The 22,186-nt window shown below is 35.7% G+C and overlaps 1 protein-coding gene across 1 annotated transcript in view; it reads left to right on the top strand.

The window, feature by feature from the left end:
• The first annotated feature begins 210 nt into the window (after window positions 1–210).
• The window catches only part of GPM6A (glycoprotein M6A), a 117,213-nt gene continuing 95,237 nt past the window's right edge, over window positions 211–22,186 (top strand). The window contains exon 1 of the mRNA XM_061474802.1: window positions 211–784. Within this exon, the coding sequence (XP_061330786.1) occupies window positions 748–784 (37 nt within the window). The 5' untranslated portion in view covers window positions 211–747. The remainder of the gene's footprint in view (window positions 785–22,186) is intronic.

Raw genomic sequence — 22,186 nt, forward strand, 5'->3', positions numbered from 1 at the left:
TATGAACACAGTTGCATACAAAATGGTAGTTATAAAGATGTTTGCTAGAATATTATGAGGTAATAGCGTATATTTGTTGTTAGTTCCAGATGATACAGATATATGAGATGGAGGGAAATGAAGAGTCATATTATTCTTAAATGTGCTGATACAGAAGGAGGAGCTGGGGGGGGGGGGGGAGGTGTGGGTGGGTGGGAGAGAGAGAGAGAGTGAAGTAATACAGCATAAAGAACCCACAGGCATCTGGGCTTTCCCACTTCAGTGGCAAATAGGGGGAATTATGGGTTGGTGGTCTGCTTCCCGTTAGGAGGACACCCCTCCATCTGTTTTCAGACCAGCCAGCTTCCAATTTAAAACACAGATTTCAATGCAAACCTCAATTTCTTTTCTCCATTTTATATGCTAAGTGAAGCTTATGAATCGGTGTTGCTGCCATAAGGGCTCAGACCAAATTTCCCCCAAAATTCAGGGGCTGTTCATTTGAATACCTGCTTACAGTGGTACACAATGGGCAGCTTTGAGAAGAAAAATTGATAATCTTCACGGAAGAATAATTTGAATGAAATTACACTTGACAGCCTGTCTCCAAGCAAACAAGGAGAGTGAGGGAGCCTTAGCTAAGCTCTGAGGACTTGCCTAAGCCTCTGCTGTTGGAGCTTCCCAGGGAAAAAAAATCCACACTTTCCTACATCTGACTGAAGCTTTTGATTAATTCTCTGTAGCTGTTTCTAGTGAAGAAAGGTAGCCATGGAAGAGAATATGGAAGAGGGACAAACACAGAAAGGTATTGTGCTAAAATTGTTTTCTCTTTGCAAGGAGATGATTATTTTGCAGTTTCTTATTTGCTTTTGCAGCATGATGTAAGGTTTGTGAATATCTTTGTGGCAGATAGGGAAAGATTTTTTATTTATTCTTTTCCTTTTTTTTCATACCATTTAATTCATTTGCCTCTCTGCAATAGCACTTAGCATTAATATGGTGATCGTTATGTGATATTTAGTATTAAGCAATCTAAATAGTGGATTTTACATCTATGCTAATAATATTCACAGAATCGCAGAAAGCATTTAAAGCAACCTGCTTCCCAGACCAGTCTTTGTTAACCTTCATTTATTTCATGTTTTCACGCTTGTCTAGCTGGGTCAAGGGAGACTAGTGTGAACTATGAGAGAGCTACTCACACAATATTTGGAGCCAGTTGCAGTTGATATCTAACAATGTAACCAGTATTTACACCTTGAATGAGAGTCCAGACTGAACAAAGACATGGGGTATATTTTGAATATATTTAGGCAGTACTGAAATTTCCTTCAGCTTTTTTTCCACTGACGTTTTGTGGTGTGTTGAAGCAGCCTTGCTATAGTTCTAATATTTGCATGGTATATATTTGCATTTTTGCTGAAATCCATTTTGCATGTTGCAATTGAAATTGCTCTAGACAGATGTAAGCAGCATGTTCAGAGCATTTCTGTTCCACTGTTTCTGGTTAACTTGAAAATAGTTTAACATTATTGGAAGTGTTAACACTTAAAAGTGCAATTTAAAATTGTTGCAGACTTTTTATTAATTTGTGAATCTCTGAGAAATATAAAGGGTTTAGTCTTTTCCCTTATACAAGTCACATTACAGTACTGAAAGGAAGCAAGGGTTTGGTTTTTTTTTATTTTAGTTTACTGCAATCACAAAAGGCAATCTTGGTGATTATTGGCTACATTAAATCATGTATACTTTTCATTTTTCCATTTATTTTTAATTCACTTCTATTTTTAAGGAGGATTTAGGAACTCACATTCATTTGATATAAATTGCCTGTAAAGGCATATTTTTCTGCACTGATGCCATATTCCGTTTTTCTGCTCCCTGATCAATCTGCTTTTTATATGTAAATGTCATGCTTTCTCATTATAAGTGACCCATTTAGACAGAATGCAGCTTTGAATTGTTTATGGTCTTGACTTGATAGAGATGCACATTAGTCATAATATGACCGAAGGAGGATATATGTGCCCCTTCTCTGTGTGGGGCATACTTATATTTAGAAATTAATAGATTAGTATCTGGTTGGTGATTTCAGCAGTTTCTCTGATTGAATTTTATTACTTGCAAGTGGCAGAAATAAGGGAAAGTACAAGGCAGTTCAGTGGGGTTTTATTTTGGTTTTGTTTGTTTCTGAAGGTAAAATCAATAATCTTGTATGTTTCAAATTATGTATTGTGCTTTACGTTTATGAATTGAAGACATGCTTTTTGTTTTTAAAGTTTGAATGTATTTTTTCCCCTCTTAAGGAGGGTGAATTGAATTGTTTGACCACTGAATCAAAATACTTTTATTGTTACTGAATGGTACTGAAAAAAAAAGTGTGAAATTCAAAATCCTTAATTTTTTCTTAAAGAGAAAAAAAAAAGCAGAGAAAATGTGAATAGTTCTGTGTATTAAAAGAATATGTTATTGATAAACTGTATCATCATTGTTCATATGATAAGCATCTGAATGACCAATAGGCTCTCAAAATGGTATGATTGATAGTGTGATTACAACAGCTAACACTACTTATACTCCACCTCCCATTTACAATGCTGTGTGTTCAGCCTTTTTTCCCTTTAGTGGTACCCAGCTGTCATCGCAGACAGTGACAGGAGAATGTTAAGAGCTCACAAATTATGTATATTTTTCCTTATTGGTGTGGAAGGGGCTGCTGCTTAGTTGCTATGACCATACTTGACAACTGGTCATGTCAACATATCATGTTCAGATTATGCCAACTTTTAAAATGTATTTAGAGTTTGAATAAAATTATTCACAACTAAGGAAGAAAATGAAAAAATATTTTAGTTTTTGAATTTTGGGGGTTGCTTGAATGTAGCGTTTTGAATTATAGTGACGTATAGAGATGATTATGAAATCATGGATTTCTTCAAGGTTTGCACTTTGCACTTGAAAAATATTGACTGCTATTAGTATGACTTCATACTTACATTTTTTAGTTTCTGGGGATTTTTTGCTTTAATTTAGCATGATCTATACAGTATGTGTTTACTCAATATCCATAGTATAGTTCGAGGTCATCTGGACTAGCTTTTCTAACTGTAGCATCCCAGCAAGTTTAATTGTAATTCATATATTCCAATTTTTGTCTTCCTGCCATATTGAGTGGAGCTGTTTCTTTCTCCTCTGCTTTCTACAAAATCAATGGGAGTATAAATTGTCACTGCTTATCAACTCCTATGCTCTTCACAGCAGATGCTTTGAACCTCCCACTGAACAGCATTACGTCTTCTTATCAGCCATGATGGAAGTGAATAGTTTCATATTGATGCATTTCATAAGTACCATAAAGATAGCTCTAATAAGAGGGTTGCAGATTTGGAAATCCTGTTATTTTAGATAATTTTATACAGTAAGATACCAATAAATGCAGACATAATTCTTTCCATAGTGGCTCCAAATAACGATCTTCTGCCCCACACAATCTCTGTATGTTCTAGTGTTTAACACTTATGATTTGTTAATGGCTGTACCTTGGAAAATTGTCAGTAGGGAAATATATTTGTTTCCTGAAAATACCGATTTACTAGAAACTGTATAATTTGTGGTAATGATTGGGAAACAGAAATGGACATTCCATTCCCCTTCCCCTTTTCTTCCTATTGGTCTTGGAAATTGTTGTTTCTTCTTAGGATCAGTATCCTTAATATGGTAAACTGAGATAATGCTGCTGTCCAGCAGTTTTCATATATAAAGGTGTAAAAAATTTAACCAAAAATAAATTTATTCATTAATTTTCTGTTTTAAAGTATTAGAAGACTTGTTATCTTCCTTTTTTTTAACTTGATACCACATTACCTTCACTTGCAAGCCAGTAGAGGTTGGGGAGGAGGTTTCAAAGGTATTTGCTATATAGCTGACTGTAGCTGTCCAAGAACTGAAAGTGTATAGAAAGTCTGGCTGAAATTAAGCTATGTGTGAAAACTAGAATATATTGTAAGAAAGCAAAAAGTCATAACATCCTAGAAATATCAACCTGTTCACAATTTCCATAATACTGGCATTATGTTACATGCCTAGAACTGTAACATACGAAGAGCTTTGATTGCAAATTTGCTGGCTGGAAAACCCAGGATAACTCAAGCTTGTGATTTATTTGGTTTATTTTTCAAAAAATTATCAGCTCCATTTAAAAGCAGAAGTTTCACTGATGTCTTTAGGGGTGCATACTAATTTTGAAAAACCTCATGTATAAATTTGCATGTGTCAGTGGTCGGTCTCAGCTGCTAGTATTTGAAAGACAGTGACGTCAAACTGCTATGTGGAGAAAGGTATCAGTGCAGTTCCTGCAGAGCAGGTTGTAATGATATCCCCAACACCAGTCCTTCATTCCAACAGAAAACTTCTCAGAGGGCAGGCACTGTAATTTTTGCATTGTGTGGGACTTTATACAGTGGAGTTTGGGATTATTCATTCTGACTACATACCTATTTCAGAAAAAAGAAGCATTCTGTAGCACAGCAAGACATACCATTTGCACTAAATTGAAGATAAATGCGTGGGTTTATGGTTCATCCATAACTTCATTTTGTGTTCTGAATTCCTTTATGAAATAAACTCGCTGGAGTGGATGGAGCGTCTGTGTTTGTACACTAGCAAACATGAGGAAAATCTAAATTTTCCAATGCTCTCTTGTCTATAGTAAACCTAACAAAAAAAGATAAAGTTCCACTGGTAGGATAGCAAAAAAGAAAAAAAAAATATTGTGAAAAGAAATGTTTGTCTACTAGAAAATAAATAATGAGTGTGTATTTGATCTGCACTAATGAATTAAGTGGTTTTGTGGCCTATTATCAAAGTTTTTTTGTTTGTTCCACAGCATGCCAGCAAAGGAGAACTTTAAGCAGAGTTTTAGAAGAAATTCATAAGGAGTCTAGGATGCTATCAGTAATATGTACACAGAGTCTCTGCTTGAATTGCTTCCTCTTGTGTCAGTGCTTTTTGGAAAATGGCAGACTCTGAATTAGTAGGGTACTAGAGACTAGATGAAAGGGAAGATTTTTATTTATATTAAGATATAGGTCATCAGCCAGTAGTCAAAGCACTGCTGGCATCTTTTGCAAGTTAGTCTTCTAAATCTTTTTATTTACCTCTAAGATTAGAGAAGAGTTGTCCAGTTTCTTATTGACTATTTTTAGAAAGTTGGTTAAAATAAAAAAGAGCAAGTCTTAATATTTTGAACTTTCTTGGGTGACTATACTTGTAAATAAACCCAAGATGTTATTTTCTTCTTTAATGTAAATGCCATACTGTGAACTATGCTTGTATCTCCAGTTAGATTGTTTTTTTTTTTACATTGTCAGTATTCTGCCTAGTCTCATAGGACCCCTGAACTACAATCAGTTTGGTGAGTAATTTGGAAGCTGTTTTTAAATTTAGCCTTATAAGTAGGAAGTAGCAAACTTCTGCTGGCTGATGTTCTTCATACAAAACCTGGATTTACAACATTTGATTCTTGAAAACATGGTGGTCAGAGGTCAATCTCTATTTGCTTTAGAAATGTATTTTCAATTCCAGTTTTAGTTCCCCAGATTGGATTTCTTTGTTGAGATTGGATTTTTACAGGTTCCTTCAGAGTAGGATGCTCTTAACTTTCATCATGTTTAATGTTGCCTGTTCTTAAAAGTGTGTGTCAGATAAAATACTCACTTGACAACCAAAAAGTCACTATCAAAGTAAATAATTTGTCTTCTTGATCAATGTCAAATATGGAAGAAAATTTTAGCATCTGGCAAAATATATCACTATATTTCCTATTTAATGCTCCTTAGTAGTTAATCAATAAGGTTTATTAAAGAAAAATGTAATAACATTAAATCTAAAATTGAAGTTAATTGTTCCAGTATTATAAGAGATATTCTCCTTTATGTAGTAACATTAGACTACCTTATTTAGTATGTTTATATTAGGAGCAGTGAGTTCCAGAGCTGTAATTTGAACATATGTTATTATTCAATACATTAGGCTTTTAATCACAGATAGTGATGTAAATAAATTCAGTCTTTCTTGCTTATTTAATCTTTAACATTAAAATGTCTCTGGGAAGAGCAGAGAACTTTGTGTTTCTTACAGGCTTAATATCATACTAGTCAGAGGCATGAAAATCCAGGATTAATAAGACCTAGTTATACTTTTATATACATTCTCACAGGGTAAAAAGTATTACTGCTCCCCTAAGGCAGATGGAATACTCAATTTAATGTGTAAGAATTTAAATCTTCATGTTATTTTGACACTTGTATGTCAGTTTCATAAATAAACTATTTTAGAAGTAAGATACTAAATAAGAGATGTAAATGCTTAAAAAAAAGTGTTGAATATATTTTAAATGATTAATTTATACTAATTCTTGAAAAAATACTATATGAAAACAACAATATAAATTTATGAAAAGCTTTTGCTACAGTTTGTGAATGTAATAGCTCACTTTAGGGGGAAAAGGAGTATTTTGCAGTTTCTAATTACTCTGAAAAAATAAGCATTTGGTAATGACAAAACAGTACTAGAGATATAGCAAAAATAAATTTGATTCAGCTTAGTGCTTAGGTTCCTTGTGGACAAAGATTGATGGATTGATTAATATCTAAAAATGTATTCATTTTATATCATGAATATGCATTTGTTTTAGATAAGCGCCTTAAACAATTTTGTAAATGCAATTTCTAACCTGTTTGAATTGATTACCATTGCACTAAAATTCAAGATGGAAGAATGGACATTTGCTTTCTTGAAACAGTAGTTCTGAACTGGCAATTCTTCCTATATAAACAGATGAGAATATGTTTGGGTTTTTTCCTCCTAATAGTTCTATATGGAGAGTTAAGTAGAAAATGAGACAAAACTAAAACAAAACCACATTTTTTGGCTGTTCTACTTCAGGTTATAGATGCTGTGTATGGTTTTGTAAAACCATAAAGCACATAATCACCTGATGGCCATTGAAAATCTGAATGTAAAAAAAGCAAAGGTGTAATATTGCTCTTATATAAAATTTTTTTTCAGTTAATATTCTACTGCCTAAACTCTTTGAGAATTTTCAGCGAATTCATGCAACTAAAATGCATAATTGCTGCTGATATCTTACCACATGATTGATTCCTGACACAGGCCAGCAAGTCCACATTGATGTGTTGTCACAAGTCTTTTGCTCGCGGGGGAGAGGCGGGGAATTACAGAGTTTTCAGCTCCAGTGTGGAAGTAATGTGAAATCAGTCTTGTCATTTTCTCAGCTGCAGAGAGATCAGACTGAGAGCATCAAAATTGTGAGAGTCAAAGATAAATATCAAATAGGGATTGACTATCAGAAGTGTGAATTTTTGTACACATATGCTCTAAGGCCTTGTGAAGCAAGGGCACTGACACAAAAAATGGCTTAAGTATTCTGTTAGCTTGTCAATGCCAACTAATTCTACAATACACTAGTATCAAGAAGGCTAAATCTTCTCTCTTCTCCCCCTTTCCCTAATATTTTTATCTCCTTCTTACTAGTTGTCACGTAGGACTTCAGTAGTCCTCCCAAAACTTATATTACAACCATCTGGAATAACATTGTTCCAAATAACTGTTGCTAAAATATCACCAACTACTACTGATTGTAAGGATTACTCTTCTCTTTACATTTATAATATCCCTGATAGTGGACACTTTCACAGTTTCTGAATAATTATTTGGTTCACATATTGAAAGTTTTTTTCCCAAGTAATGACACCAATATAACTTTGTACAGCAAATAGATATCACAATAAGTTTAGTATCGATTTAAAATAAAAATCTATCTTTTTAATGTGGTGTGAGGAAGCAGTGGATTTGCTGCAGTTCTTGTATAAAACTAAATTTCATCAAAAGGTGAATTTGCTGTACATTTGACATATAAGCTTTGCAGGCAGGTGCTACTAAAAATAAAGTTCAAGTAAAATATAGTATTTGGAGTTCCAGTGAGCATTCCTTGCTTGTCAGTATCTTGCCATTCGTACCCTAAGTGTGTGTTTTAAAAAATGTAGCTCATTATGACTTCTGTCCTGCTTTTCAGTTTTCTGGGGAAGCACTTTTTTTTGGCACTGTCGTGGTTTAAACCCAGTCAGGTAATTCGTTCGCTCACTCTCCCCCTTCCTGCCCTCCCCCTACTCCCGGAGGGACAGAGAGGAGAATCGAAAAGAATGCAACTCCCACAGGTTGAGATAAGAACGGTTTAGTAACTAAGGTATAACACAAATCACTACTGCTACCACCAATAACAATAATGATAAAGGAAATAACAAGGGAACAGAATACAACACCTCACCACCCGCTGACCGATAACTCGGCCCCCCAAGCCCGACCAAGCTCCGACTCATACCTCCTCCAACCCTGCAGTCTCCCAGCCCTTCCGGCTAACTCCCAGTTACATCCTGGGCATGACGTGCTGTGGTATGGAATACCTCTTTGGTCAGTTTGGGTCAGGTGTCCTGTCCCTGCTTCCTCCCGGCTTCCCCTCCTCCCTAGCAGAGCATGAGCCTCACAAAGTCCTTGGCCAAACCAAAACATCCTTGTTATCAGCTCTGTTCCCAGGCTGAAAGTCAAAACACTGCACTGCACCAGCTACCAAGAAGGAGAAAAATGACTGCTACTGCTGAACCCAGGACAGGCACCTGGAAGACATGGAAATGAAATTCTGCAACATTTTTAAATTTCTTCTGTAATATAAGATGACGAGTGCTGCATATTTATTAATTAAGTCATACATGATCATATTCTGCTTCTCAAACTGCAGTAGGATTGTTTCGTATAGGTAAAAGTGGACATTGAGGAGGAATTTGAAGAGAGCTTTGAAGCATACTGAAGTGCTTAAGCATGGATTGCTTTGCATTAAGACACAGTGGGGAAAAAAGTAGAGATGATTGTGTTGATAGAGGTTGAAGAAAAGCAATATGATAAAAAGAAGAAAAGAACAAGAGCTATAATTTGAAATACATTTGGCAGTGTTCAGAAGTTTGAAATTGATATGGAAATAGAGGAAGACAATATTAGAGTTAAAAGACTGAGAGGTACTAAAGGCCTATAGAGTGCCTTGATGAAAATTTTAGGAATGTCTTTAAATATAAAGTGTGTTTTAAGGTGGAATGTTTTTAAATTGCTTCCAAATCTTTACATTTTAGTCTTTCAAGAAAAAAAAAAAAGAAACACCAGCAGCCCCCTCCCCCCCCCCAAAAAAAACAAAAAAACACAAAAAAACAAAAGGCTCTTATGGTATTGATATAATGATACAAATTTCAATAACTTTAAACTTAAAATAAAACCCAAACAAAGCACATGTAATCTGAACAGAATAGTACTGAATTGATATTTGGAGATTAATGTTAGTAAATAAACATTTGAAAATCTTTACAGGAGGAGCATAACTTCAGATTATTTTTTCAAAGTAGTGAGCATGGAAGTTAAACATGTTCCTCCCCCCCCAAATAAAACAGCAGCCATTCTATGTTTGTGGCTACTGTGGTACTATCGTAATATTAGCATGGGAATATTGTAACTGTGGGCAGTTTCTAACTATTTTGAAGTTATGCATAGATGCTAGAAAGAGGGAGAGCAAGTCTGGTTTTATCTTAAAGTAATGAGAGATAGAAAAAATTCTCTTGGAAAAGGAAAGCGTATCACTTATGGGAAAGAATTATCATGGTTGACCCATTGGCCTACTTTCTCTGGTGAAGGAAGCTGGTACTGCGTACCTTTGCTTAGCAAGGTGATGTAGCCAGCATGGGAGGCTCCACAGTGTAGTGGCACCCTCTACTATTGCTGAATCATCTTAGCTTTCTTTATGTAAGTCATCAAAGCCTGCCAACCCCCAATTTCCCACCAAATCTTGTCTATTAAACTGTATGCAACAGTGAGCAGCTGGCATAATTTTGAATCAGTTTAAAAGCCTTCAGAAAACAACCACAGGAAAATCTTGGGGTGTCTCTTTGCAGCTCTCAAGTGAGGACACATTCATCCATAGTAAGTGTTTAGATTGTATATTTTTATATAGAAGTACGTCCTGAGCTTCTGGTGTCATGGTTTTGATCGGTATCTCAGGGGTAGGTGAGGAAACCTATCTAAGCCAGGTACTCATCTCTACACTTGGATAGCACAGAGGTCTGACACTTACCTCTTCAGAAGAAAGCCGAGACATACATCTCATTGTGCTTTGCTTCCATCTTCCAAACTGTTTGTTCCCCATCTTTTACTCTCCTATTACATGTCTCACCCCAAACAACTCTCAACCTTTCAAAACCTTCTGCTCTGACAAAGTGCAAGTTACTAGTAGTAGTATCTTGAATACTTTGGGACTTACAAGTTAGAACCTGTATGCAGAAGTTGATGCTGTGTTAAGTTTTTCTAGTATGACAAGAAGAATATGGACTGTGATGCACAAAATACCGTACAGGTGCCAAGAGTGAACTCTCCAAGTCTGCACTAGAGGTGGAAGGCATGTCAAAGTTAGCACTGCTGCTAGTTCTTTTTTTCCTGTTGTATCAGTAAATAAATCCAGCATCTTAAGACTATTCTTTAAGCTTTCACATTAGTAAACAGTTGCAGTTTGGGTGGCTTTCTTTCTGATATGTTTTGAGGGGGAAAAAAAAAAGAAAAAGTCCGGATTCTAGATATTGTGGTGGTTTATATAAAGCCCCAAAGAAACTTGCAGACAGTCTCTTTGTTGCTCTTATATTTTGGGTTTTACCTAGTCATGTTCTTGGACTTTTAGGAAAAACAAAGGTGTACATTTTGACCCATAAGGCCAAAAAGGCTGGACTTGCTCCATGTCTCTCTTGTACTGGGGAGGCCAGAACGGACACAGCCCTTCAAATGAGGCCTCACCAGGGCTAAGTAGAGAGGGGGCATTGCCTCCCTTGACTTGCTGGCAATATTCTACCTAAAACAGCCCAGGATACCATTTGACTTCTTGGCCAGAAGGGTACACTGTTAGTTCTTGGACAACTTTTATTGTTCACCAGGACCCCCAGGTCCTTCCCTGCAGAGCTACTTTCCAGCAGGTCAGTCCTTAGCCTGTACTGGTGCCTGGGGTTGTTCCTCTCCAGGTGTAGGACCCTACACTTGCCTTTGTTGAATTTCAAAAGGTTCCTCTCTGTCCCTCTATCTCTCCAGCCTCTCAAGATCCTTCTTTCCAACTATGTTTTTCTGCATCATTTATTTACCATGCTCATGGCACAATTTGGAGGCTGGATCTGGTCTCTGGGAAGCTTACATTTGAAATATTCCCTTTTCAATGGAGGAGGAGGAAGGTAACAACTGAGCAGAAGGTGCTGCTGCCACTTGAAGCAGACAAATGTTTCTGTGCCCTATCTGAGTACAACGTTAAACAGGTCAGGTAGCTGCATTAGAAGAAAGGAGATGTAGTAGCTTCTACTGGGTGCAGTGAGCCCGGATTCAACCTCTCTGGCTGTTGGATTAGTCCATTCTGAAAAACCCTAATTGAGCAGATGTCTATGATGAGATTTTTATTTTTACTGACAATAATAATGGTAAAACCAATAAAATTTTGAATTTTGCATATGGCACAAAAGAACTTATAAACTTTCAAAAGATACTGTTTTTCATAAAGGTTGTATATCAATACATGAACTTATGGGGGTTGTAGGTTGCTAAGTCATTGTAAATAGTAACTCAATATGCATAAATGAGTGTGAAAGTAAACATCTGAAATTGCCTTGAGAAAGGGACCATTGACTACTGGCCACTGTGTTGTTCATAAACATATTCAATTATATTATTGAATGTTGTATTATTGACTTTTGAACTGAGTAACTTTAGCATGAAATGCTTCCCACTTAACATGGTTTGCCTTTGTTCATAACTTGTTGTTAAACCACTCCTTTCTAGAAAAGCAACCTACATTTGCAGCTGAAAGACACAAATACAGTGATTTACTTTCTCATGAAATAGTCTGTTAGCTGTATAAAATGCTTTTACTATTTTTTGTGATCCTTTAATTAGCAGTACAGTTGTCTTCAGAGACTTTCTCAGCCTTCTAATTTCTTACTGAGAAGCTGACCACTCCTTCTGATCAACATACACTTTTAACATTATAAATAAGCATAACCGTGCTTTCCCCCTTGCCTTTCCTCCTAGTACTAGGTTGCAGTTCTTTATGAACATCCATAAATTCTCTTTGTGGTTCTCATGCTATTCAAAAGCATCTGATTACCATGTTAGTTAACTAGATGGCTGAACAAGATCAAAACTAAACAGTACCTTGTTTTCCAAGCTTTCATAATTAACTTGAGATCTACTTCTCTGAGCCATAAAACTTCTTCTGTTTAGTTTTAACTGTGTTAGCTACATAATACTTCCCTTTTGCTGGAAAATTCACAGTCCTAGTAAAGTAAGGACCACTCTTATTCACACCAGTGCTGTAGAAATGAGCAGGATTTGCTTGTAAATGCATAGGTTGCCCTTGATTTTAGGGGAATGTAATGCTTCAAAACTGTACATGTAAGTAACTTCAGAATCTGAAAAAAAACAGTGGCCAAGGCTCTCATCCTGCAAAGACTTATAACATCTTTGATGTTATGCACTGTGAGCAATCCCACTGGTTTTACACCAGGTATTCACATAAGCAAAAAGTAAGCACATGCACATTTTTTTAGATTAAGACCTAACAATGCCATAGAGTAATTTGCATGTAGCTGTCAGGTTTTGGCAGGAAATCTGTGAGGGGATATGACAATGCAATTCAATGCAATTCAATAGGAACTGAGAGGAGACTGGAAGGAAAGTTGAACGGAGTTCTTTTTTAATCAGCTGTTTGTTTTGGTGATTTTGTTGTTTGGGGTTTTATTTTGTTTCTTCTTTGGTTGGTTTTGTTTTGTTTTGCATGGTATTATGGTATATTAATATGCTTTCAGGTATCTTGTGGCTGTTAACAGGTTCCAAGAAATATTATTCTTTTCTAGGTGTTTTATTTTTTAAGGGTTTTTGTTTGTATTGTTACTTTGAATTACTAGAATTTGGATTCACTCTTGGGCAGGTTATACTGGACCTTCTAGGGGTATTGAAATATTTTGTTAGTGTGTCTTTTTCAAACTCTTTAGCCAAGCTGACCATAAAATTTGCTGTGCAGATGGAATTTTCCCCAAGGTTGGCTACTAGTGACCTTGTTACCTTTTCTCTGCAACATGGTCATGGTCTGCTTTCTAAGGTTCTCTGGGAGTCTGATTTTGTTAAATTTGTGCTGCAAGTGCAAGGGCTAACACTGGACTTCTCCTTGTCCTTTTGTAATGAACTATATTTGAGACTTTTGGTCTTTTAATGTAAGTCTGAAGCAGTGTGTTAGTTGCCTGTGCTTTGTGGGATGGAGTAGATATTTGATAAATCTTCTGGAACTGGGGTTCTATTACAAGACTTTCTGTTATTACAAGGTTCTGGACTCTAACAGTATCTAGTGTGAACATAGAAAATGGGTGTTTCTTTCTGAGATTTTTGCCCTATAAATGGTGCTCTTTAAAATCCTAAAGGGGAAAAAAGATAGTGTTGTCAGCTATCTGTAGAGTTGGCAGGACTATCTTCTAGTTTTATAATGCCATTCTATCATGCAGACGAAATTAATCAAAAAAGGTGATTATCACTGTGACTATCCTGAGTTTACTAAGAAATGAATACTACAAAACATCCAAAGCATGTGGCACAAAGGCCATAAAATATAAATTTATTTCAGCTGTTCAACAGCTTATGGAGTCTACTATTTTCCAAATATGTCATCTTTCAAAATTATTCTAGATTTATGAAGACTGTTCACTAGTGAAAACGTAGGAGTAATTATTACCTAGTGGTCAGTAAGTCTTTTACGTCAGCTGTGTTTATTGTAATGGGTCACACAAGGCTTTTTTTTTTTTACCCCTCTCCATCTGGTACAGTCATCAAATATTTAAGACGCAAGGGAACCTGTTATGGGCATCTGGGGTCTTTTTTCGGCTTTATGGATGTGTTTGCACATGGGGGACTTTAATGTTAACAATTTCTTCATTGTGATCTGTTACGCATGTCCATACCATCTGTATTGTCTGTGCTTCCATCAGATACTCTCTATTATTACCTGTCTCATCCCCTTCTGGAAGATGAAAACATGGACTTTATTACAAATTTATTGACAGCATTAACTTCTAAAACCTAGTTCATGCTCCTCTGCCTTTCTTAAATGTCATTGGAATGTGCAGATTTCAAGACTTTAAAATGCCTATAGCTAGGGTGGGTGTGTTTTGTGAATGTTATACTCAGCCAGAGCTGAGATACACTTTTGTTTGCTGATTGAACAGTACAGTTATGTCCATGCCAGAGGAATTACCTTCTAAAGAACAGTTATTCCTACTTGTCTGTCTTGATTTATTTCTCATATTGTTTTATTTTTATTATTATCTTTTAATGGAGACTCAACCAGATTTTATGCAGCTGCTGCAGTTGCTAAATCTTGTGATAGCCTCTGGGATCTCGCTTTTCTCCTTTGGTGGTTCATCCTCTCATAATTCCTGATCTTTTTTTGAGTGCATACAAGCTCTGTACCTCAAGCTGGAAACATGAACTGTCTGTTACTAGAAGTCTGAAAGTACCACTACTCAGGAATCACTGGTCTGTAAGCATTCCTCTAACATCCTGACAAGTCAGTAGACTTCAATGTTACAGAATGTGGTTGTTTTATTTCTAAAGGGATGATTTTACTAAGATTTTCATAGTCCTTCAGGGACAATGAATTACACAATGGCCCAGATGTAACAAGCAATATAAGAGTATCAGTCATTAAACTAAATTACTGCAGTCATACTTACTGTCCTTAATCTGTAGTGTTTTTATCCCATAACAATCTCAGTGTGATAAACTGTATAAATGAAAAGCTTCCCCACAGAAGTGTGATTAGGGGTAATTTGACTGGGGTAGTACTGGGTAATAGCACTGCAGAATTTTTTCAGGTAAGCAAGATCATAAATTCTGTAAGAAATCAAGCTGCTAATATGGAATGATTGCATGGAATAAATGCAGTGAAACAAATTTGCTCTTTGTGAGTGGGTACACATGGTAGAAACTTCCACAACAATTTGTTCACTATTGTCAGAATATGAAAAAACTTCTGATGTTTTTCATTTTAATCATGCTATGAAAAAAGAGGGCAATTATTTGTGTTTGCTTTATGCAATTGCTTTGACTGTTTTTATTCTTTGTCCATTATGACTCATTTTATGAAATTGTTTGTTTTTCCTTTGTTAAGAAATATTAAGGAAACACTATCCTCTTTTCTAAGTGTCTTTATGGTTGCTGGGATAGAACAGGAGTTGCTCTGTCATTGTCACAGTGTTTATTTTAATCTCTGAATTAATTTTCTTGGTTGCTAGGCAATTCTGCTTCATAGTTTTAATGGAAATGACTAATTCATGCTGCTCTTATTGCAGAATATGCAATCGTTTGCTTTAAAACTGAAACTAGGTTTCTCTATGACATAATACTTGACAAATATGTCGGTGTACAATTTTATACCTATAGCTAATAAAGTACCCACATTTTTGTTATTCAGTCCCATGTTTCTTGTACATTCCAACAAAGCTATTGTAAATCTGAGGTATTCAAGGTAGAATTGGGCTTTTATGTGTATGTAGGGGATAAATATCTGCTCTATCTCTGATGTTTTAGAAATTTTTTAAAGGCATCTCATCAAGCTGTTTATCTAATATGTATGTAGAGCTGGCATCAGTTAAGTCTTTACATCCTCAATGGCAACGTTGTAATAAGTGCTACGTATCTCAGTTACACAGTTTCCATCTGCATTCAGCAGGTTGTCTTTATTAGCAGTGCAGAGAATTTAAAAAATAAGTGTGAATATTCAAAGTAGTAATAACCATAACTCTTAACGATCTGTAGCTCTGGAGCGGTTTTTCATACTGGAAAAATATAACAACTTGGCACAGTTTCTTTAAATTTGAAAATATTATTTATTCTCTTTCTATTCTTATTTAAGGACAAATATAAAAGAAAAAGAACTTAAAATGCAACGGCATCAGTTTCTCAGTATCAGGGAGCCCTTGTTTATTTTGTCGCTCTCAGCTCTGCTTTCATTTCTTCCGAGCTATCAGCTAGTGAAATACTGCCTTTTGGCTTATTAGTTCCCTTCCACTCTTGTATTTCCATGTTGGTGAACTGCACAGCTTCAAAATGAATGAAATCCACCCTGTTTCTCTGCAGAAAGAGAAAGCATCCTGTGGGCCAGAATACCAACGACATACCCTAATAGGCTCTCTGCTCCTGACATTGGTTCAAAGTTTATCAGCTCAGTTTTACCCCAGAGCATCATTCTGCTTAATTGCTCTTTATTTTCCTTCTCCCTAGTTTATAGTAAACTTTTCTTCCTGATGGGGCCACCTTTTTCATAGTTAGTGCACTGAGAACCACAGCAGATTTAGTTTATCTGAATATTTCTTTGCAATCAGAAAGCTAAATGATGAGTCTAATTTTGTCCAATTCAAAGACATAATATGTTATCAAGACAGAGAAGATTTGGAATGCTGTATATTTTAATGATTTTGTATTAAGTTTACAATCTTTGTAGTATCTTTTATACAGCTAAGCTCTGGCAAAGTTTTCCAATTGCTGCCTTACAACTTTACATCTGATGTTGGTGTTAGGTAAGCAACAATACTGTGATATTTCAGAGGTTTCTATTTAGATATGAGAGAAAACAAACTTCAAAAATCATACAATTATAGGGATTTTCAAGAAAATATCAAAAGGATATGGAAAAAAAAAGAAGAAAAGTAAACATTCTGCTGCATTCCTGAGAGAACAATGTGCTTTTATTTAGTTGTTTGTTATATATGAGGTAATAAGGTGGGTAGATAGCAAGAATATTTGCAGCTGTAACTGTAATGTGTAATGAAAGTAAGCAGTTGGATCATTAGTGTCCAGTATATACTTGGGAGACCTTCTCACTTCTTGTAAATGAGAGCTGGAATAAGCAGCCAAAATTCATGAGATTATATTCATTTTAGTGAGCTCTCCCAGCTCATCTTAATCTGTTTTACCAGTTAAAGAAAGCAGTACAGTTTTTAGTTTGTGAAACTCATGAAACTCATGAAACAGAAGCATAAAAATGTTCATTTGAGTGAAGCAAACCTGTGGGAGATACGGAATAATTTTATTAATGAACATATACCATTCCTGGCTTCATGAGGCAGTACACTTTCTTGGATAAACCGATGATTATAAATGCAACTGCTTTACTGTAATAACTTTACCAAATATCAAGAATTGCCTTTCAACAAATAAACCCAACAAATCAAAGATCCCATCAAAGACCTTCCCAAGTAGTTCCAGAAACAAGAAGCTTCAGTAGGTACAAATGTTGGACCTTTGCCTAATATATGTATTTTCTGTAAGAGTACACAGCTAAAAAAGGAAATGTGTCATAGCAATAATTTACATCATGCTTGGTAATTCTAATGAATGAAATTATTATGAAATAATGAAGGTTCAGAAGTTGTATTGTTGGATTTAAAAAAAAAAGCTTTTCTTTTAACCAGTAATTTATAAGATACTGGCTTAGAAATAATGTTTTGTGAAAATTATTAGGACATCATTTAAGATTCTGGACTGAGATACCAAAGATCTGAAATTGATTATCTGTATCATTTAGTCACTGTGTCTTTCTTTCCCATCTGAGAAAATCCATACAGGACATGCATAAGCTTTCATGTCTTCCACCCATCTTTATTGCTTTAGTAAGTTTCTAGTCTTTACATTTCTCCAGTGGAAATCTCATCATAATTGAGGCCTCTAGATACTAAAGAAAGAGAGATACTAAGGGAATACTTACTGGTTTGGGAATAAGTAAATAAATAGAAAAAATAATTGCAGCCAGTAAGTGTTTTTTGCTATTAAAGATGGAATGCAAGGTGATTGAAGTATCTTGTCTGTCCCATTTTAGTTTCTAACCAAATATTTTATTTAAATGAGCAAAACTAAAGGAGTTGAAATCATTATGCATACGGCATATGTGTTGTTAAAATGAAGAGTGACAGACCTTTGATTTTTAGCAGTGACATAATCTAAGGCGGAATGCTGTGATATACATATGGTGGATGTCTGTGCAGTATGCCAAAGGAAGGAACAGTTCAGACAGTTGTTAAATTCAGCCCCTTCAAAAGAACTGGATTTCTTAGTAATAATAGAACTGTGACATGCAAAGTTCAGGACAGATATGATTCTACTAGGGATCACTGTCTTATTTTACTCATTTTACAGAAGTGATACACAACAGTGATAAATTGGCCTGCGTTTGCTTGCTTGTTTGTTTTTTTTTTAAAAAAAGCATTTTCTTCAGATGATTGGACATTTTATTTTGGGAAGGTGACTGTAATGAAATGATGAAAAAATTTGTTCTGTCTTTGGTAGCAGAAAACATGGACTTTCTACTAACAACACATGATGGAATGGAACCCAAATACAAAGAAAATTTAAAGTTGAGGAATAGAATAAGATTAGAAAACCTAACTCTTAATAGAAATATACTCATAAGACTGTTTCTTAGACGTATCTGCCCTCCCTGAATACATTTGGTGTACTGTCCACCCAAAAAGAGGCTCTCAGTGTCTTTCCCAATAGTGCATGGGAAGTAGTCCCATCATGTCACACTCTACCCAGCCTCTACCCAGAACTGTAAGGACCACTGCAAACTAATTTGTCTTAGTGGAAAGAGTATACTGTGTTGAGTTCTGCACACACAGGTAGATTTATTTTTGCTACTTAAGCTATCTTGTTTGAATGTTGTTTATAGATCTTTCTTTCACACTCTTTGCTAACAAGATGTATGCTTAGATTAATTGTTGAAATAGGCAGCCTTCTGAATACCCCTCATTTCCTTGCAAGTTTGAAGTCCTCTAAGATAGCAGCTCCTGAAATAACGTGGTAGGAACAAAATCTCAGTAGCTGAATTACAAAAGCAAATTTCTGGTCTTCATGAATTCAGTGATAAAGTTATTCTTCAAATTACATATATAATGTGTTCTATCAGTAGGATATGGGTTATGTGAAGGCTCTGGCAGTGCTGGTGAGACTTTCAGCATGCATATGCCCTATCCTCATATTCCCTTGCATGCTTCCAAATAACTTGAAATGCTGAGGGGTTTTTGTTTTTGTTTTGTTTTGTGTTTGGTGGTTGTGATTTGGTTTTGTTTTTTTCCTTTTTCTGTGGTAAAAAGAGTAGCCCTAAGCTTTTGATATTTTAGGTTTTGTGTCAAAGAACATGATGTACTGAGCTTTTGCCACTAATGTGAAAATAACAATGAAGAGTAGTTCTGCCTTCCTTGGGGTCTGACTGCAGACAACAAATGTCAAGATTAGAATGACCAAAAGCAATGTCAACTATTAAAAACTTCCCTAAATATAAAAGTAAAAAAGGATTTATTACAACTGAGACAGACAAAGTGTAAGACATGAAGGTATCTGAAGTTAGGCTGTCTAATACATTGGTCGAGGAAATGTGGGTGGAACTTTGTCTTCAGCTTCAAGTCAAGAATTATAATAGTGGTGTAAGCTTGCTGGGGATTAATGAAAATGCTAAGAAGTCAGTCCATTGAAACACTGACCCATGTGTTACATTGCTGAAGAAATGTGGTTTTCATATTGTATATGTGAGTCCTGTCACAACTCTTATTATTCCACCATGCTTTGGAGAAAAAAATACTTTTAAAAGGTGCATCTCAGGGGCGATGTATAGCTGTACACAGCAGCTGTATGGCTTTGTTTCTGAGGCTGTTATTTGTCTCAAAGAGTATCTGTGGGAAGTGAATTCCCCAGACCTTCAGCAAAGGAATTGGAATTTCTCTCCTACTGCAGTGTTAAGAGTGCAAATTTTCTTTGCTTTTTAATTCTTATTTTATTTTTTTTTTATTTAGACCATAATCATTTGTTTCCTTGCATGACAAGCAGAAAAAAAAACCAAAAACATCGCCCCAAAACCCTGAATGGCTCAGTTTTTATTACAATCTAATATCAAATGTAGAGTATTTGTACTATATTATACTACACTGCATACTATGTCAGTGCATTAGTCACTGCTTGGACTGATTATCTGACATTTGATCCGATCACTTTTTGATGAACTCTTTGAATTAGTACCATGGTGACTGCAGAAGGATCAGGCTTGTTTACATCCTGTATGTACTCAGAAAAAGCTAAGAAGTTCCTGTGACTCAAAGATAGATTACCGACAGCAAGCAAAAAGGTGTCATTGCTTTGGTTCATTTAAGTGGAACTTGGAATGGTTCATTGCTCACAAACAGTGGAACCACATGTAAGTTATCAGGTCACGCTAGATGACTTTCAGGAATGACATGTTATTCAGCAACCAGTTATATTTCATATGTTGCATTCAACATTCAAAAAGGAATATTTTACTGGTATTTGGGGTGATTTTTTTCTTTATTGCGACTCTTTTCCTGTAAAACAAGTTTTAGCTCTACGAAGTCAGCAATCTTTAAAAAAAAAACCCTCAAACCAATACAATTTATGGCTATATATTTAACATCTTAAGAAGATAGAGACAATGTAAAAGTTTCTTTAAAACAGCCAAAAGAGTTTTCATACCACAGGTTACAATGGCTTTTTTAGGTCAGTATTCTGATATGTTGTACAACTGAGTACTTGATTCTGCTAGGAATGGGGTGAGTGTTTGTGAAGGGTATGGGACAAGAAGGAAAGTGAAAGTCACATATTTGAAATTATTTCAACTTTTTCAGGCAAGTAGTAATCAAAAGAAAACTTTGAATTAATTTTTTTCAAATTTGATACAAGCCTGGGAAATTGCATTTATTAATTAAAAAAAAATGGAAAAGTTTATTCTTTTCAAAATTCTATCTGATCTCCTGACATTTTCTTGGGAAGGTTTGTCCTGGGTTTATTTATTTATTTTTTTTAAATACATAAGTGTAGTGCTTTCTTTATATTTTCACATGCATAGAAAACTGTTTGGCTATGACTGCTATTCCTGGGAGACAGATATATTTCTGGAAGTGGCAGTGTATAATGCACAGATTGGTTTAGTCATGAAAAATGCTTTTCTGAGTCTTGAGTAGAGGCAGGTGAAGTAGTAGTAAAAGGTACTCAGAAGATGAATGTAACGTGAGCTTGCACTCTTGGGGTACTGCATGTGGCAGGTTGTACTAGCTGTGCAATAACTATTGTACTTTCTGAATATAACTGTATTGTAGTTGCCATAAAAGCAGTGTGTATACCATTTCACAGAACAGTTTTCTCAGTACTGTGGAAAAACTGAGTGCTATAAATGATGGAGAATAGAGCTTCAAGAAAATAATTTGAGGAAAAAATGCATTTTGTTGAATATCTGCCTTTGTTTTGGAACAAGCATTCGGCCACAGCATTTCGGAGTCATGATATAAAACAGACCAATAAGGCTTCCTGTGCTAGCAGCATGGGTAGAGTGCAGTTGTATGTTGGTATTCCTTGCCAAGTGAAATTAGGAGAGAAGAAAATGGAAAGTGATTGCAGCTTTCTCATGCTTCACTGTTCAGGAAAGCCAAGTAGATCTGGGGGTGAACTAGTCTGGAAGAAATAAGTGATTACCGTTATTCATTACCACTGGAGAACAAAAGAACAACAGAAGAGTGAAGAGGATTTTAACCATGAGGGAATTTAGAGCAGCTATGCAGTATATAGGGTGTCTGCTGCCTGGAAATGTATCTCAAGTCTGCTCACATTTTCAAAATTTCTGAGGACTGAGTAATAGGGATTCAATGAAAATATCAATCTTAATGTCAGAAATTAATGAAACGTTGAAAATGTGAAGTGGATTTATTCTATAGGTTCAGGAATCAAAAAACAGGTGAAAGAATAGAAAAACCTTTAACACCACCTTGCTTCCCCCCCCCCCAATCCCCCTCCCCCCCCCCCCCAACAACCAAACAAAAAGACCCCAAACTATTCTAAGAGGCATATGGGCCTGTTTTTCCTGTTTTATAGCTCATAGCAGTTAATGTAGTCTTATAGAGTTAATTATTTTGCTATAACAGGCTTGTGACCCCACTGCAGCTGCTGCTTGGGTGAGAACTGTCCTTTAGCTGTTCCTTTCACATGAATCCTGTGTTTTCTGGCTTCTAGAGCAGGTAATAAC

This window comes from Pezoporus flaviventris, unplaced genomic scaffold, assembly GCF_033815535.1.
Source record: "Pezoporus flaviventris isolate CSIRO_AGI_PZ_B2104156 unplaced genomic scaffold, CSIRO_AGI_Pfla_v1 ptg000002l, whole genome shotgun sequence".
NCBI lineage: Eukaryota > Metazoa > Chordata > Aves > Psittaciformes > Psittacidae > Pezoporus > Pezoporus flaviventris.